Consider the following 20000-nt stretch of genomic DNA (forward strand, 5'->3'; position numbering starts at 1 on the left):
ATTATCTCCAAAGTCTACAGTCAATTTGAAGAAAGAAAAAATACAAGACAAACTGATACTTTTCTGCATTATTAACAAAATATGTTACAGTGTATTATATGCAGTGCCGTTTTGTAATATAGGCAGAATGCTTGGTCCTACTCCGGTAAACGCTGGTAGGAAGCAATAACTGTTATGTTTGAGGATTTTACTTTACATAGGAGGCGGTTACAAAATTATTTGGGCGCGTACCTATACCCTGGCTGCCAGAGGTCGCTCTAGGAGAGAAAACACCTCTGGCATCCAGGGTAGCGTCCCTACGGCTTCAAAGTATAAACAAGAAATCGCAGTTGAGTCTAAATAACACTTAACTGTAAACAGAAAAAAAAGCATACCTCCACTGCTTGAACTTTTTGTGGTTAACTTTGTGTTCAAAGGCGCCGGGAACGTTCCTCACCACCGAATATGCCTTTCCGTAATATGCAAGTCGGGCCGTTCTGAAAAATGTAGGCTTCATTGTCTTGAATCTTGATTGACCATAAGTTTGTCCCCTCTTGTATTTGCTTTAGACGATGACTCGTTCGGTTCCTGTTTTCTTTCGTGCAGTCTATAATGCTCTGTAATCTATACGACGCTGCAGTTACTAACAAGTGAAAAGATTAATGTGCGTGCGCGATGATGAAACTCAATAAGGCACTGAGATAAGGTCACGAACGACTATCTGACGGGTCGTGTTCACATAAGCCGATCTTGATTTCGTCATTCGTCAGGTGTGATCATAAACAGACCAAGCTGTGTGCTTCTCCCGATCGCTAGGGTGTTGAACGTCTCCCACATTTTTAGCATTTAACACCACATATCATTTTTATGTTTCTTTTTTTTTTTTTTTCGATTTCACGCCCACGATACACTACAGTACATGCATACATCTGTCGATTTGATGAACAAGAGGTCACGATAGCTACCATGTCAAATTCACAATTAGTAGGCCACGACTGTTTAATTTAATCCGCGCAATGTCTGGTGGTCACGCTTAATTTGTATTCTGAATTGCTTCGTCCAAGTAACGACTTTCATCTCTGCGTTGTGCTGCGTGTCCCATCCTGTGTATGTATAAATAGGATGTTCTGTTTGCAGTTTTTTGGCCACACATGTACTAAACATGTTTATAATTCTCCTCGTGAACTGAGCTTGTCAACACTGAGCTACACAATTTGTGTGCGTCCGGCTTTACATTGGAGAATCTGCCCATTACGGTCAAGTAAAGTACCCTCGCTCATGACCATTATAAATTTCGAAACAATTATCGAGTTTGGCAATTACTACCTAAACTTCAGGAAAGATGGAAGGTGACCAATAACGTCGAAACTGGAGTTTTATCAGGTTTTCAAGTGATGAGTCCAGCTTACGTCTCCATCATCAAAGTCCAGAATCGAAGGAACTCCTTTGAAACTAAGAGGGGGTTTAACGTTGATCGGTTTCTCAGATGAAAGCCTTGACTCATTCCGGCATCAACGTCAAAGACCCCGGAACGGCGACCTCTAGATGTAACCTTACTCAGAGATTCTGACGGAGGAGAAAACAGTACCCGTGAATTATTCAGACTGTTGAAGCGATGAACTGAACCGAGAAGAACAACGTAATATGGACGGTAAGCCGTAATTACCTTTACCGATAAATTTAATCTAATCGTGGGGAGCCAATCCAGCCTTCGGGCTAAACGTAACCTTCTTGTCAGTAGTAACAGCGTAATTACGCGGAGACTAAAAAGTACTGAATAGCATCACAAATTAGCATGAGAACGTTTTTTCGCCATTTTTTTCAATGCATTTCCTTTTAGATGTTTCAAACCTTTTAACTGCATAGCTCATAGTTTTCACTGAAAAGGAAAGTTTTCAAGTCCAATCTGAAAACAAACCGTATACTGATATAACTTATTAGTTCACCTCTAAAAAAAAACGACGTAATGAGTAAGTTATGATTTAACACTTATGATATGTGCCTGAACATAACATTAGCCGTTTCATTTTCTATTCTCAACGCAAACTGGTAAGCGATGAAAACTAGCGTGAGCGCGTGAGGGGGCGCTAAGCGTTTACACACGCGTGAACAGTCTCCCATGCAATACTACGATGACTGCGTAGGTCTTTACCTGGATTGACTTCACTTTAAAAATCACTACAAAATCAGAATTTGGGGAAATCAAGTTCTCAGCAAATAAGGTGATCCGGCGTTCTTTGAGGTTGCTCGAATCAGTTATTTAATTACCATACCTTTCCACTTTCCAATTATTTGCTCATAATAATAATAATAATAAGACACGTGCGAACAAATTTTTAAGGGTCAAATTTTTGAGGTCGATCAGGTTTTTCTATCAGTTCTTTCCTGAGTTCACAGTCGGAGAGAATGGCCTTTGACTGTGACATTCCGACACAAAGGAAACAACCTATCATCAACTTAGGTAATTATCTGATTTCAATCAGGGAAAAACAAGACCGAATAGCTAAAACACAGGAAAAGTTAATAAAATAATGAGCTTTATTTAACCAGGGAGCACCTTCAGTAATCTGTTCTCCCAGGTGTCCCTGACATAAATAAATATAATACTAAAATAAATGTACAATATACACAGTTTTGTATTTATACTCGGGAATATTTCTTAAGCTGCGATAGCCGCCACTCTCTTAACACATTTCCGATTGTTTCACCTTGCAAAGTTTAATGGAAAATCGATCGAATGATAAATCTCGTTTGTAAGCAAAATTTGTAACGGGAGTTACCCCTATTCACTTTGAAATCTGCCCTTTGGCATCAATTTAACTTTACAGTCTCCACGATCACGCACAGTTTTTGCTATTTGCGGTTTTCACTGTCACACCATCATCAAAACCTTTCAACAAATAAAGTCAAGTTCATTTTCTTTTCATTTTCATTTTCGTTTGTCTCTTGAACAGCCCCACAAAGATTCAGGTCTGCGCGATGTTTCGTGCGGGAGATATTCGAAGAAATGTTTTACTCAAACTTGAATATAAGGCTTTGTATAGACACGCGATGTTTTAGTCCCTCCGAGGGGCACCAATATGGCAGCTGGAAGCTAACAAAAACATATGTCATCGAGTTTTGCTATAAAAAGCCTGTAATCGTCTTCTCAAGGCTCATAAACATCCACATGAGTACACATGAGTTGCTTTTTATCTACGTGACAGCATTCCCTGCCGCCATTTTAATAGATCGTTTTCACTGTCACGCAATAAAAAAATAAATCGAAAACCATCCGGTGGAAAAAGTCAAGAATTCGTGATGTTGTAGAAGATAAATGAAGAAGACACTTCTCCAAGTTTTAGGCCTGTGCGTTTCCCCAAACTTTAGATATTCGTCGATATGTTTCGCAGAAATTTACAGAGCCCAGTATCAAATCGCCATGTTGGTGTACATCTGTGGCCCACCAATATGGCGGCCGGAAAATAGTGTCAACATCTGTTACTTACTTTGGCTATCTAGGCGAGTGATCGTCTGTACTGAACAAACACCTATTTACCTAAGCACTTTTCCTAATGCTTTAAATTCTAAAAAGGCTCAAAACCATGAGATAAATATATATTTCTCAATAAACTCGATCGTCGCCTCGTGTCACGCACCGCTATAACTCAGAAATTCAAAATGCTCTGGTTTCCAAACGAAGCACGCTATTGAGCTTTAAAATTGCAAATGGATACAAATTTACCATCTCTTATGCCTGATGAGGATAAAAACTTTCGTGGCTCTTTAGTTTTGGATTTTAGAAAATGATGACGTCACGTGAAAACAATCCATATCGTGTCACGCAAAAGCTCAGAATTCAACCTTCCTTTATCACACGACGAAAAACCCTATCAAACCTAAAAAAAATTGAAAAGAAAAGTCTTCAGCTGTGTTAATAACTAACTAAACTAAAAGCTCAACAGGATTGATAATCCCTTTTTTTTTTATTTTGATGACGTCACGTGAAAACCAAGAATTTTAAATTGCAAGAAAATGGAAAATATCAGTTTTAACAGCGAGTGAGTTTAGCGCAGCAGGTTCAAGTATCAAAACACTGCTTGATTTACTAAAAAAATTCCTCAGGTTTCTATTGTAGAGGAAATGCGAATAGCCAAGTGAAAAAGTTGCAACTGCATTTTATCAAAGTAGAGGATCAATTCCGAAAATATCGCCAGAATTTGTGGAATTTGAAGAGTTTCCTTCCATCGACTCTAACTCTCCATTAGGTAGCTGCCCATTTAAGTTTAAACTAAAGAAGTCAAATGCACGTAAAAGACAGCCTCTAGGATTTTGTGAATGTAGTCAAATACACTACAGTGATTTGGATAAACATTTGAAAGGTTTTAGGGTTAGGGTAACCCTAACCCTAACCCTAAAACCAGGAATTTGCAAGGAACCCGCACAACCACGCAGGAATGGATTAATTAAGAAATTTGAAGGAAGGCTTCAAGGAACAGTTGTGAGTCTTAGAAACAAAAACTTAACCATAAACGTTATAAAGTGACTTAAATGTAAACTGCGATTTACAGTTTTTACTTTAATTAAACAGGAAGTTATGCTATGAAGGGGGTTAGTTAAAGGTGTTAGAAACGGAACAAGGAATTTGTTAAGAATCTGTATTAACTTTAAAGCAAATAAAAATATAATCAAATTTTTGTTTTGGGCTAGCTAACCAGTGTCGCTTCAGTTGAAAAGAAAAACGGTCTCTTTTTGTTTTGTTGTTTTTTTTTTTCTAAGATCACCACTGGGCCACTCCGTAGGGAAGAGAATAGAGCCATCCAGGAGGTGGAGGACCATACAGCCGACTCAGTGGAAGTAGGTTTTTCTAAAGCCATCAATCTTCTCGACTGGGACAAAATACCTGTCTTTTGGAAGTTCACCGCTATATATGTTGACTATGTTTCAATACACTACTGCAAAGGAACTTATAAGTCTAGCTGGAAGCCCGACTATTTTAGAACGAATCGAAGAAACGTAGCGTGGAAACAAGCTCTGCCGTTAAGGATGTTATTTTGCTTTCCAACTTCACGTTAACATGGGATAAGTACACCCGACCAGAGACCGCAACTTAACTCAAAGACGTCTACAGCAGGATTGATGCAATGATGCTGAAAAAACTCTTTAACAACCTCTATGGCTTTTATAGGGTATAACCTCCCAATGCGGCGCGACGATGTTGCATGTTGATTATAAAAAGTATAACGATTTCTAATCAAATTTAAATATTTTTGTCTCCTGATTGCTTGACAAATCGAAAAAGTATATTTTGAAGTTTCAGTGTCAATGTGCAACACTGTAAACTCATGTTTACTCGCGGCATTAATGTGAAAAAAAAAAAAGTGTAGCACGCCCAAAGGGCATTAAATTAGAGCTTATCCTGACAAGCAACGCTCAAAGGCGAGGAAAGTAGATTTTGGAAGTGGTTTTCTTATTCTCGTGATGGCCCTTACGCGTTATGCCTTTCCTAGTCTTTATTTTGACTACAACCAGACTGATAGTTCGCTTCAGTGATGTTTTACGCACAAAGCGTTTATAGACAGTGTTACTAAATCAGTAACACAAGATATGTAGGTAATTTGTGCATAATTTTAGGGATACGAATATTGGTAGTTCACTTGGGTCCGGGAATCAGTTTCAAAAGCTGTATGAATATTCGTGGTGGGCAGATATATACGAAGATAGAAAAGTAGAATTTTAGGTCCGAAAATCGGACTCAAAAGTTGTCGAAAGGTGTGTTGGGCTGAGATCGTCGCGGAAACGTAAAATTTTGGTTCCGAAAATCGGACTCAAAATTTAAGAACATTCGTGTCGGGCTGAGAACGTAGAATGTTGGCTCCGAAAATCGGAATCAAAAGTTATCAACTTCGTGTCGGGCTGAAAAAGTAAAGTCCAAACATTAAAATCAAGGGTGGAATTTTGGATCCGAAAATCGGACTCAAAGGTACAAATAACAGCGCACGATTTCCTGTTCCTGCAGCAATTTACATAACTTCAAATGATATTACTAGGTATTACAAAGCCAAAATTCGAACAGGCTTCTTGTAACGGAATAAAAAAGCGTTCCGCGGTTTATAGCGCTTTTGTATTGTATTATTTGAATGTTATGCAGGGCTCCGAGGGTTTCGTAGCTGTTCTCTATGTTTAAGATGACATTTAGACGCAGTCCGTAAAATATTATAACCTTTTAGCTGTCAAAAAAAGTGTACTTTCCGTTAGAAACATAATAAAGTGGTCAAGTTTTCAACTTTGTGTTCCTCAATTATTGTAGAATACCCTCTATCCCCAGTATTCTGTCGGAAATGTGCTGTCTAACATGCTTATTTGCCCTTTTTTTAACGGAATTTGCTTAATTGGAAAAGGACGATTTAGTTTGGAACGCCTTCATGGAAATCTATAGGTTCTGATACCTCTTAACCAACGGTTAACGCTAACCAGGCTTCGAGCAACCGGGCCCTAATGGTTTTAGATTTAAAGCGGATCAAAAAATATCCATTCTGGAGAGCGTATTCAAAACGTTCTGGATTCGCCAGCAAATCCACTGGATACGTGTGGACGGAAGGCGTATCTGGAAAGAAAAAGTTGAGTATTTAGAAATATCCGGATACGTGTGGACGGGGCCTAAAGCAAAGCATCAGTGCGGCGTTTATAGATGGAATTAGTAATATCACTAATTTGGAGCCGACTGGGCCCTTAACTCTACTCTGAATACATCAAACTGTGCTGACACAAAACAAATACAACGTTCCACACTTACCGTCGATCTCACTGATACCTTCATCCGATATCAAATTTATAATAATAATAATAATAATAATAATAATAATAATAATAATAATAATAATAATAATAATAATAAAATGAAGTTAAATCTGTATTAAAATACAAAGTACTAAATTAAGATTCATTTAAAAGTCGAAGAGGAAGTCTATTAACTTAGGAATGGGACCTACTGCGTAAAGCTCTGCTTTTACGTGGGGGGAGAAGATCCCGCAGGGAGTGCGAGGGATTATCTACAATACGTCTCCATAGCCACAAATCTCCATCTTTGATAATCTGTTTGATAGATGCTACATATTGAATGTTTCCCAAATCTGTAGCCTATCAATCTGACTCCAATGCTTACTATAGGCAGCAACACCCCAAACACGGATGTAGTATAAGTAAAGCGTGACATAATGAGAGAGTTAAAAAGATAATGAAGGTCGAAACTACTATAAAATTATACGCTTGCGCGCTCTTTCCATCAAGTCAGCAAAATGTTTATCCCGGTTGGTAGGAGTAACCTGAAATGTCACTCCAAGAAGCTTCAGATAAAAGACACGTTTAATATCTAAAATTTCATCAGGATGGGGCAAGGTTGTTCTTCCTCTTATGACAATTTCCTTGGTGTTACTCAAATTGAGTTTCAGTAAATTTTTCACTGCCCAGAGAATAGTTTTTTACCTCCCTAGAGGTATGGTCATTAACATTAGGCCCAGCGGGAATGCTACACGTAACGCCATCTGCATATTTAGTCATCGAGATGTTTTTGGAATTTCAAGATGCCACTGTCCATCTGTGACTACAGCAAAGTTCTCACATTTACTCGCAGAGAATTTTGCCAGGCGAAATAGTTTCAATGAGAAGCCGCAAATTCGGTGCTGTAGGGGCTTGCTTCTTTACTCATAAAATTCCCTTTAGATGTCTTTTTTTCTTTTTTTTTTTAACTCAAAGACTCCTTATGTTTCGATATGTCCACTGGAACGCGGCTACGATGGCGCTCGATTGTGACCTCTTCACCCTTTCGAAAGAAACTTACGATCACTTTTAAAATTCCGCTCATGACTCGACCGCATGGAAAAACAACGTACAGGACGTTCAGGCGATCGTACAGGCGCAACAGTCAGAAAAGGCAAGCTGCTGTTTTTAAAATGAGCCTACGCTCCTACCCGAAAGGAGGAGAAACAGGGGCGCTTACCATTTAAACGGAATTTTTGGTGAGATATTTTTGACAGAAGGTACTGGACATTCCCTACCGAAAAATTGAGAAACGGAATGAGCTGTCCCATTTATGAGTCCATTTCCCAATGCCGTAAGAGTCTGGGTACAAACAAATGTGGCGGCCAATGCCCGCCAAGTGAAGTTATGTAATCCTCGCATAGGCGCCTGATTCTAGTGGTGCAAACAAATGATACAGAAAGTTCTAGTCGTTTCGGTAAAATTGGAAAAGAAGACAGCCTTCGAAGGTTGTTCTTTTTTTTCCGGAAAATTTCCTTTGGTGTCAGCTGTTCCATTTGTTTTCCCAACGGAACAACCAGTTTTTTTGCTAACAAGTGGTAATCACCCCAGGTTACCTCTGGTGAAATAGAGCCCACCAAAGGATGACATTTCATAAACTAGAAACAAATCATACAAAATACTATTGAAATGTTGAAAGAAAAAAGACGTTACGCATTATTCCGATCCAACCAACATCCCCACAATGTCGGACCCTGTTGGTTGTCGGTTACTGCGATTTTCATAATTCTGCAGAATCTCACCTTCAAATACTAAGCGCCAAACTGCGCTTTGGCTTCCATCAATCAAATTTCCGAACATGGCGGTGAAGATCGACTCCGCCTCCGGAAAGTGAATTGGTGTTTTCGTTTAGTTCAGAGGTCGAACACCATTATGATATACTTTTAGAAATTCTTCAGTAAAAAGATTCGTACAGATTCCATCGCTCTCCATCGGCGTCGAGTTTGAATATGCGAATGTACCGTGGGAACCCAAGAGGCTGATTGGTGGGTTAGTCACGCATCAATTGATTTCGTCATTAGCGGTTGGCGTCGGAAGTTTGATTGATGGAAGCCAAAACGCAGTTGCCCGTTGGCGCTTGAAGATGAATTCCGCAGAATTATGTCAGTCATGGGTAATATTTTTCTTGTTTTGTCGGCAATCAGTTATATTTATCGCCGTTTGTCGTTTGTTGGTTAACCCCATTCAGAGCCTCTAACAAATGTCGTTGTGGTTTTATAGATTACATTGTATGCTTCTCGAAATGGTTCACCAGATTTCTATAAATATTATAAAGAAGCCAATAAGATGTGACCTTTTCGCTTACTTTTCAAATGAACATATCATGGTCAATGTTGGAGTTTTGCAAATAGCCTCTCAAACATGATGGCCTAATCTAATTAAGTGGGAGTACTTTACAATTCTTGCCGGTTTAACAGAAGAACAGTTTGCCGGCATTGCAAAAATATATTTCGCCAGATATTAAAAGAAACTGCATTCCCCACACAATTATACAAAACATTCAGAAGAGGGAATGCCGGAATGAGGCTGGCCGTATGCAGCTTATTAAGTTTTATGATTTGGGTGCAGGGATGGCGCAGTGGTGAGAGCACTCGCCTCCCACCAATGTGGCCCGGGTTCGATTCCCAGACTCGGCGTCATATGTGGGTTGAGTTTGTTGGTTCTCTACTCTGCACCGAGAGGTTTTCTCCGGGTACTCCGGTTTCCCCTCTCCTCAAAAACCGACATTTGACTTGATTTACTTTCATTGTTCATTTCAATTTACAGTGTCCCCAATTAGCGCTCCAGCGCTAGAACGACTAGACACTTAAATAAAGTTCTTTTCCTTTCCTTTCCTTTCAATGGAAACCAATAAGGAAAGAAAGGAACGCTAAGGCCTAAATGCCAAGTTAAAACGATATTTATTGATTAACTTCATGGAGCGTTTATCGTCTCAACAAAAGCAATTTGATGAAAAGTCAAAAGTTAAACGCTCTTTTTTGTCTGTTGTCCTTCCCGACTTTTCTAACTTGTCATTTGAAGACTCTCATATCTCGACCGCTATAGTAATTCATAGTGCCAGAGAAATTATGAAGTTCTACTAGAGACGAAATGGAACTCTACGAGTCAAGATGACATAGCGTTCATAGACAGCGCCTCCCACCACCGCAGTCGTATATGGACTGAGTTTCAGTCGGTCCCAACCTGTTTCGACGGTTTTGCTCTGGGAAGTCCAGTTTTCCTCCCTCTCTCGCCAAAATCGACTAGCAGGTTCTTTTCCCCTATTTTGCAAGGGTAACCTTGCTTTAACCTCATTTATGTGATACTTAACGCTGGCAAAAGTTACAAACGATGGAAATGTTGGGGTAACTCTTTAAAAGCAGTCAAAAACTGCTAGAACGTCACTAGCATGAGTGTTCCCACAAGTACTTTCATTAGACTATGGCTGAGTATTCAGTGGTGGTATCTTGCGATGTTCCAAAACAGTTTCTTAGACCTTACGTTGCTTTCAGTTAAGTTTTTCGGTAAAAGATTTAAACAGCATTAGAGGCCTGGTGCAGAAACAGATTTATTAATATGAATGAATTCGAAAAAACGTTTACCGATAGACACCAGGGAAAAGATAAAATAACAAAATTAAACGATCTTTCGTCATTTATGTACTAATAAATTAATAAAGAAGTAAATTGCACCGTCTTATTTTTCTCAGGGACGAATCTACAGTTGTTTGCTGGATTTCGGGCATGTTACTGTCAGGAAGGATTTTTTCGAAGACACATGTTTGAAGAATGCGAGTCATGTGAACAACAAGGCGGATTAAAATGCGAAAATGGTTCCGTTAGTCTTCAACGGGGTTACTGGTGGAAATGGGAGAACGATACAAACAAAGCACTTTACATATCCTTCAGCGAAGTCTTACGTGGGAATTCTTCTGTTGGAAACCAATCCATGATCGAGTACCGATACTCTCTTCCTCAAGCATATAAATGTCCAAGACCGGAATCATGTTTGGGTGGTATGGACTCCCCATGTATTGCTGGATATAAAGGACCATTGTGTGAAGTGTGTAATCCTGGATATTACAAACAGTTGAAGACATGCAAAGAGTGCCCCTCAAAAGCATGGATGATAGCACAGCTTTCCGTTATAGCAGCAGTGACTATTATAATTACTGCGTTTATGGTTTGGAGAGGCAGGAAACAAGCCAAGAACAAAGAAGACCGCTCCTTAGTTGATATAATTCTTGGAAGACTAAAAATTGTTATCGGTTTCTACCAGGTAACATTTGGAGTTCTCGAGGCATTTGCATACATCAAATGGCCAGACTCTCTTGCACTTATTGGAAAATATTCCGAGATTTTACAGCTAAATATTTTACAGATTGCTCCAATCCACTGTCTCTTTCCAGATCTAAAAGTCAATGCTTTTGGAAGATTGTTTACTCTGCTCGGTATCAATGCTGCGGTCGTCATTTTAGCATTCATTATTTATGGAATTAGGAAGGTCTTATTGACCAGAAAGACCTTCTCGAGTCAAATGGAGAAAGTGAAGAAAATTTCCGAAACAAAGCAGTTGGTCTACAGAACAGTCTTTTTTTTCCTTTACGTAACCTATCTAAGCACCTGCTCCAAGACAGCAAATGTTCTTCCCCTTGCTTGTCGAACACTGTGCCTTGACGAAAAAGGCGAAAACTGCGACTCGTTTCTAAGAGCTGACTTTACTGTCAAATGTTCCAGCCAAGAATTCCGATCTGTGATCATTGCATATTGCAGCCTTTTTTACATCATGTTCCTACCTATGGCTGCCTTGGTGGTTCTGTGGAGGCACCAAAGGTCTTTGAAGAAACTTGGCGACGGAGGTGACGATGAATCCACACATTCCCAGCGTTCAATTCCAGAAGTTGTCACAGGATTACAGTTTTTATTCGCAAATTATAACACTCACTCATGGTATTAGGAACTTGTTGAAACAGCTCGGAAGGTGGCATTAACGTCAGGCATTATCCTGATAGGAGGTGAGAGCAGAGCCTATGTTGGGTTAGCATGTGTTATGTCAGGTCTCCATGGTATGTTCTTTGCGTACAAGCGGCCGATAGCGGACCCCTTCGAGAACAACATGATGGTTTCTTCCCTTGCTGTCACATTCGTCAACCTCGTAATAGGTGTTGTGAGTAGAATTCCAGCGGAGAGGGCACAATCCCTGGTGGACTCATATATGGACCATATCATGTTCAGTGCATTGGTATTTGGAGCAAATTTTTTGGTAATTGGAATTCTTGCGGGTAAGCATTTTGTTCGTATTTGAAATTAAATCAAAAAGAGTTGGAGACTTGGCTATCATTGTATGCGGTTGTGAGCTAGGAGCATACAGCAGTTCACTTAATCTGAAAGATACCAAACTATGATTAAGACACAGAATCGGCCCTTGACTTTCTGGTCCAAATTCCTTTTTCAGATTTTCCGCAGAAAACAAAGTTACAAACTTATATTTAACATGTTTAAAGTGCCAACATAACCCTCTTTAGATCCATACTTTGATCTCATACTTTGATCTCCAAGAGCGTAGAAAGTGGCAGTATTTACTTTCCCCAATAGGGACGTTAAGCAAGGACTACGTAGGTGAATAGAACGGTGAATAGAACGGTGATTTCTTCCGCCATGCGAAGGTGGCCTGGTTTCTAGCCGTAGTGCGCTTTCCGAATACGTAGGAGATCATGGTCGACCGTAGTGGAAAGTGCGTATGTATTTTGTTGTACATGATATGCTTAATATGTTATTGTTTCAACCTAAATGGCAAGTATGTTATTGTTTCAACCTAAATGGCAAGATACAGGCATTTTATCCCTTTTTTATCATCTTTGGGGATTTCCAAACAGTTATTTGTTGATTTTGAGCTCAAAATGCGGTAGCAGCAGGGGCGAATAACAACGCTTTTCATAAGCGAGGCTTTCACCAGATAATTCATGATTTTTTTATTCTTTCACAGTACCTCTCGCCGCGACTTTTCGCATGTCTTTTATACCGAGATGAAAGTACTTTGGCGATTTAAACTCATACATATACATGTATCAGCATTTGAGCGAGAAAAGCAAATGAGGAGATCAAGATCTATATGTGTTTACGTTAATCCTGTAATTTTGTTCATTTTAGGCGCATAGAAATTTTGTTGTCGTTGCTCACAATGAAAAGTTACCGGTATTTGGGGATTCAAGTTGACAGACTGATATTCCTGTTGGAGAACTAAGAATTCTTCTAAAATAAAGTTAGAACCGTGCGAAAGAAGGAGCAAATCTCTTATTTTTCCAAAAGATGACATGACACTCAACAAACTTCCGTTCTACTACGCGACTTGCTTAACGTGATTCCCTAGTATTGCACTGCGCATCCTGTTCTGCGCATAACACATCGTAGGCCTTATGGTCAAAATTCACGGCTTAGTTCTGTTTTCTCTGTATCACAAGTCTCGAAGGATATTTCTAAACAAAACTGTTTGAGTTTAACCATGAAGACTCTCAGCCATGTGTGAATATTGATATATCAAACGTTGCCAAAAACATTTCAAAATGGCGGCCTTTTGGGAGGGAAAGCTCGCTAGAAAGAAGAATGGCCGTTTTTACAGCACAGCAGTAGAGCGAAAACGGAAAACGTTTAAGACCCTCGCAAAAAAAGTCGAGTGATAGCCTTGCTGATGCTTAAGTGTCATTTCAGTCCGAGAGTGAAAGTGAAACCGCGCTATTGGGGAAACGTCTTGTCGAGGGGTCGAGCTCGGTTTGCTTTCTGTTTTCTCCTAAACAAGGTTCGTGACCTACCTTTTTCTGTCATAATTTTATTGTCTTACTCCTCCTCTTTGTGCGGTAAAACATTTTGCATAAGAAAAAAAGGGTTACATGGGAAAAAAGTATTCGTAGGCATCACTCGAGGACACAAAACTGTTTCCTCGAGATCACGCACCCGAGGAATATTTGTAGTCAGTGCCTTTTCATGACGCGTGTCTGTGCCATAAAAAAACATTAAATTATTCCTTTTGAACAATACAATACACCTGTTGTGTTATTTCAAGAAGTACGTCAAAGCTGTGCTTCCTGTTCCTGCGAAACGTAGCGTGAACCGATGGAACAAACTTGTCTTTGATAGATGAAGTCGCAATGATTAAATGAGTAGCTTGAGCAAGTTATTTCTCCCAAATGATCTTGGTGACCAATTTTTTTAATTTCACATTTTGAGTCAAAATAATGTAGGGAACAATCGAGAAAAATTTAAAGAAAACCTTACGACAACTTCTATTAATAAGGAGTCACCAAGAGCTTTGAATTTTGGCGGAATGCTACATACTAGTTCGATTTTTCTGCGTCTAAAACTCACCGTAATAGACATTACGTAGTCCTTGCTTAAAGTGCCTAATGATGTGCACACCATGATTTAATTTGACGAATCAAAAAAAAAATTGTTCATTGTTACGATGTAGTGACACATTTAAGAGATTGGTTATTCATTCCAGAAAAGCCAAAGGAAACCACGGGGGTCCATCAGTAAAATCTGTTTGCTCATTACTTTCCATCTCGTGGTATAACAAAGATAGATTGAGTTGCAGTGTCAAATTGAAAGTTTCAACTTTTAAGCCAACTCAAACAAAGAGGCTAGGAAGAAAAGCTCAACTAGGCTGAATGTTCCTTTTTGACCCATCATACGAGATGTGTTCACTACGAACAAAGAAAGTTTGTCTACACATTGTAACTGAATTTCGAACAATAGTCTAGCAGTGAATAGCACAATTTCAGGGGAATTGTGCGTTTTTTGATAAAAAGCATGAAACTTCTCACCAATGTCAAGCAAGGGACAGTTAACAATTTGGGATATAGAGGCATGGCTGAAATGACCTACAACTGGAATAAGCTGGTTTTGAGAAAAATGCTGACATCAGAACTTTCCTTGAGACATTTTTTTTTGTGTGTGTGTGAAGACCGTGGTTGCATTTTTTTGTTAAATGTTGGAGTTTCAAGACGTTCAAAAAATATCAAAAGAGAATTCAAGCATAATATAACCTAGGATTTGAATTGTAATAATACGCATAATGGTAAAAAGGGCTCATTGATAATATAAAAAAAACTAAATACTTGTCTCTACAAGTAATCTATAACTTTCAACTATATATGTCATCTTAGATTATGCCCACTTTTTGCATTTTTTTGTTGGTTAGTAAACACTTATACTTTGAGAATGATGGCATTGACTGCAAGCGTACAGGGCTGTGAACTAAAGGTTTGCGTTTGAGCACTTGCACAACCATCTGCAGACTTCCTTGCAGGAATAATAAATGAGCTCATAGCAGCTTTGATGGGCTTATGGAAGTGTTGGCCACAAAGGTTTTCATTGACTATTTATCTCCCATCCCCATTCAGCAGGACGTGGAAGCTCTGGAAGTGCTAGGTGTACTTAACCCCAAACATGGCTACCTTGATACGATGCTCGAAGGGTATGTTGCTCTCGAGCTGCAGATGTCGGGGGAATGTTATCTCAACTACGGCAACACAAGCGAAATAGTTGCCTTCTTGCCTTCTCCACAGACGTGATGATGTTTCTAGGTGTAGACAGGCCAAACACGACTCCTATTGGTAAAGAAATTCAAAGACCTCAGATCCGTTCATTAGGGCTTTCGCAGCCTGATATGATAGTCTCCCGACTGGTTTAGGTTTATGAATCTTTGTTAGAGTGTAGAAAACAGGGTTTCGTGGAATCTGTGACGTGTTTGGTGTCAAATTAGTCATGTCATCAATGTGGTCTCCGTGACGGAGAGCATCGATGAGTTCTTTGGCTTTTTGAAAGGTTTCTAATGTCATGGGTATAATGTATCACGAGAGGGTCAGATTCTCTTAGATCAGAAAGAAAACCGTAAGCCACTAAATTACCCATGGCATTAGAGAAAGTCTTAAAAAGCCAAAGAGCTCATCAATGCTTTCCATCACGGAGACCACATTTACGACATGACTAAGAAATGGTCATCCCTGACCAAACCTGCCACGAATCCCTGTTTTCTACACTCTAACAAAGATTCACAAACCCTACCCGGTCGGGAGACCTATCATATTTGGCTGTGAAGGCCCTACTGAACGAATCTCAACATTTTTTGATCACCTACGTCAGCCTATTGCTAAAACGAAAAAAAACTCATACCTCAAAGATACCAGTCTCAAATTAAGACACAATCATTGTCTTATTGGAAGTTACTAGCCTTTACACTAACATCCCACAGGAAGAAGGAATCGGCATTGCATGTAGAACATACGAAACATTCCATGAAAACAAACTTCCGATTCCGTCTCACTCTTTCTTAGAGAAATGCTAAGACTTCTCTTGAAAGAAAGAGATGAAATCTTGCAGCACACGAAACCGCAGTGGGAGCAAAAATGGCCTTATCTTTTGCTAACATTTTCAAAGTTATCAACCAAAGTCCTTACAATTACAAAGCACGCATTTGGAAAAGATACATTGACGACATCTTTTCTCTATAGAACATAAACAAAGAAGCAAAAACAACTTGACAGTTGACAGAGCTAGCAAATAGCTATCACCCTGTAATAAATTCACGGCTGAGATTTCAGATACTGAAATAACAATCCTGGATACATATGTAGACAAGAGCGAGAGATTCAAAAAGGAAAAAAAAGTACTCTATTCTTGATGTGTGCACACACTTCAAACCGACAGAGATTTTCCAATACACGCACTTCAAGTCCTGCCACATTCCAGGCGTCAGGAAAGGCTTCATCAAAGGCGAAGCCCTAAGCAAAATTTGAAAAACACATCGCACTATTCAAACAAAGATTACGCCACCGGGGTTATCCAGCCGATAACTTGGTAAACATCACTTTATATGAAGTCAAGTTTAGCGAAAGAATGTTGGCTCTACAAAATAAAATGAAAAATTGCCGTTTGTTACAGAATGTCATATCAACCATCAGTCCTTAATCTCAAGAATATTATAATGAACAAATGGCATCTTATATACAAAACCAGCCCTTACTAGCAGAAATCTTAAAAAAACCTCACTAATTTCATATAGAAAAGGGAGGTCTTTGAAAGATAGAACATAGCTCTGAGGTCTTTGAATTTCCTATCTTGATCAATAGGAGTCGCATTTGGCCTGACTACACCTGGAAACACTTTTTGTAGGCTTCTCCAAAATTTCATGCTATTTGCAGAGTTTTACTAATAATAAAAATGAAGGAATAATGTGAATATGTCATTTTGCTGGTGTCTGGATTAAAATGACGCATTTCTGAATAGATCTGTAGCTCATTTGAAATTTCCTTTACCTTTAACAGGAAACTAGTTGAAAAAGTAAACCCCAGAAAATGCTGACGTCACTATTAAAATTTTTTTTATATTTTTTAAAAAACCTTTTAATCACCGTTACAGGACTTCTTGGCCATGCCTCTATAACCAAGATTGATAATTTCATGAAGGTCAACAAGCACGCAGAGTTTGATTCTTTCATTATAAAACGCACAATTCCTTCTCTTAACAGCCTGACTACAAAAACACTTCAGGATCTTGCAATACGATTGGAATACAGTGAGGGGAACAAACATCCGGGCATTTACAACCGCTGGAGAAAAACAGTGGGGCGAATACGCATTTTGCAGAGTACTAAGCTCAGTTGTTGGTCTTCTCGTTCACTTATGATACTACACAAACGTACTCACTTCTTTTCTTTCTTCTTTTTTCAGTCCAGTACCTCAGGTATTTTTGCCGCTTTATCAAAGAATGGCGCAAAAATCCACAATGGTCTCTTTCGTGTTGCCTGGCGTTGCTTATGCCTCTTAATGACCTCCAGAACGAGATAAGAGGAATGACAGGGAAAAATTTTCTGAAAGATCAAGTGCAAACTGGTACGTTTAACATGCCATCAGTATCTAACGCGTTAAAGGAGAGTGGAGCAGTAAGCTTTGAACTTGCTACTATCCATGAGCAGTCGAAAGAGTCAGTTGAACCTCGATCAGTGAACCTTGGCTATGAAGAAAGCGACAATGGTGGCCTTGAAGAAGATGCTGACAAACTCGCATTTGACACAAGAAAGGAGAGTGGGGCAGTAAGCTTTGAACTTGTTACTATTCATGTACAGCCAAAAGAGTCAGTTGAACCTCGATCAGTCAACTTTGGCTTTGAAGAAGGCGACAACGGTGACCTTGAAGAAGAAGATGCTGACAAAGTGGCGTTTGACACAAAAAAGGAGAGTGGAGAAGCAAGCTTTGAACTTGCTACTATTCATGTGCAGTCGAGAGAGTCAGTTGAACCTCGATCAGTCAACTCTGGCCTTGAAGAAGGCGACAACGGTGGCCTTAAAGAAGAAGATGCTGACAAAGTGGCATTTGACACAAGAAAGGAGAGTGGAGCAGTAAGCTATGAACTTGCTACTATTCATGTGCAGTCGAAAGAGCCAGTTGAACCTCGATCAGTCAACTTTGGCTTTGAAGAAGGCGACAACGGTGTCCTCGAAGAAGAAGATGCTGACAAAGTGGCATTTGACACAAGAGAGGAGATTGGAGCAGTAAGCCTTGAACTTGCTACTATTCATGTGCAGCCGAAAGAGTCAGCTGAACCTCAATCAGTCAACTTTGGCTCTGAAGAGGGCGACAACGGTGGCCTTAAAGAAGGAGATGCTGACAAAGTGGCATTTGACACAAGAAAGGAGAGTGGAGCAGCAAGCTTTGAACTTGCTACTATTCATGTGCAGCCGAAAGAGTCAGTTAAACTTCGATCAGTCAACTTTGGCTATGGAGAAAGCGACAACGGTGGCCTTGAAGAAGAAGATGCTGACAAAGTGGCATTTGACACAAGAGAGGAGATTGGAGCAGTAAGCTTTGAACTTGCTACTATTCATGTGCAGCCGAAAGAGTCAGTTGAACCTCGATCAGTCAACTTTGGCTATGAAGAAAGCGACAACGGTGGCCTTGAAGAAGATGCTGACAAAGTCGCATTTGACACAAGAAAGGAGAGTGGAGTAGTAAGTTTTGAACTTGCTACTACTTATGTGCAACCGAAAGAGTCAGTTGAACCTCGATCAGTCAACTTTGGCTTTGAAGAAAGCGATAACGGTGGCCTTGAAGAGGAAGATGCTGACAAAGTGGCATTTCACAGAGGAAAGAAGCTGGATCCTCTCGCAAACCCGAAAGATACATTCGATACTCATTTCTGACTGGCTTGTTCGAAGTTTAACTGGATTAACTGAAAATTATCGCGGACAACGGCATTCTTTTGTAGAAATATATAACCTTAGGTCCCTCAATAATGTAACCTGACAACATATGAGTATCTTATTTGATCTTGAAATCGTTATCAGTAATAGAAGATAAAAGATTACCTCCACGTAAGTCTCAAGGTTTGAAAATCCTCATGGCATATTCCTTTAATTTATCCCCCTGAGATTCTTCTTTTGGGACTGTTTATCGTTAGAATTCTAGATTAAACTGGTCGGTTGTTAGAAATTATGTCTGTCGTTGACTCTGTCTTCCCTGACTAGAATTCATAAGGGCTGAAGTCTTGGACGCTCTAAATCTTGTATTGTGAATTCCTCACCATGCAGTATTATAAAGATAAAATGAACTTGCAACTGACGACAACACAAAATTGCGAAGGCCGATTGTGGAGGAGAAGTCATTGTGAATGACACGGATCGTAAAATTCCAAAAAAAAAACACCTAAGCAAGGATTGACGTGAGCCGATCACCAACCTGCTGTGTGCAACTTACACTGATACACAGCTAGTCGACAACATAAACCAACAGTATAGCTGTGAGCATAGCCGTGAGACAAGCAATGAAGGAGGTTCAAGAATCTTTCAATAAGTTCATATACATTATAAAATAATAATTAAACGTAAATAGTTTCAGGTTTTATAGCCAAAGAAATTTCTTTTGAAGAAGTAAAATTGTTTCATCTCCTGCGCGACCAGCTGTGCCTGGAGGCCCAGTCAGTGTGCCAGACTGGTTGAAGGCTCAGCGCTGTCGCCTTCCTGTTTTCCAAGACAGGAAACTTTGCTCTGCACTGTCTCTTGTCATTCAGGTGTACAGATGGTCGCAGTCGACATACTGCAGGGTCCGGAAGGAGCCTGCTACGGTTTAGTATCCCGTCCAGTGGTCAGTAGCAATGGTCTCAGTCGCTTCATGTTACAGAAACCGAGATAAGCTCCAGCAGTGTAAACCCTCGGGATTCGAGAGCGACTTCGCTTTGCCTTGCATTGCCAAT

At 39.7% G+C, this 20000-nt stretch overlaps 1 protein-coding gene across 1 annotated transcript in view; it reads left to right on the forward strand.

Moving 5' to 3' along the window:
* The first annotated feature begins 10465 nt into the window (after positions 1 to 10465).
* Positions 10466 to 20000, forward strand: part of LOC137988647 (uncharacterized) — a 10044-nt gene continuing 509 nt past the window's right edge. The window contains exons 1-2 of the mRNA XM_068834629.1: positions 10466 to 12037; positions 17483 to 20000. The exon at positions 17483 to 20000 is cut by the window's right edge and continues 509 nt beyond it. Coding sequence (XP_068690730.1) covers positions 11806 to 12037; positions 17483 to 18951 — 1701 coding nt within the window. The 5' untranslated portion in view covers positions 10466 to 11805 and the 3' untranslated portion in view covers positions 18952 to 20000. The remainder of the gene's footprint in view (positions 12038 to 17482) is intronic.

This window comes from Montipora foliosa, unplaced genomic scaffold, assembly GCF_036669935.1.
Source record: "Montipora foliosa isolate CH-2021 unplaced genomic scaffold, ASM3666993v2 scaffold_423, whole genome shotgun sequence".
NCBI classification, from domain to species: Eukaryota; Metazoa; Cnidaria; class Anthozoa; order Scleractinia; family Acroporidae; genus Montipora; species Montipora foliosa.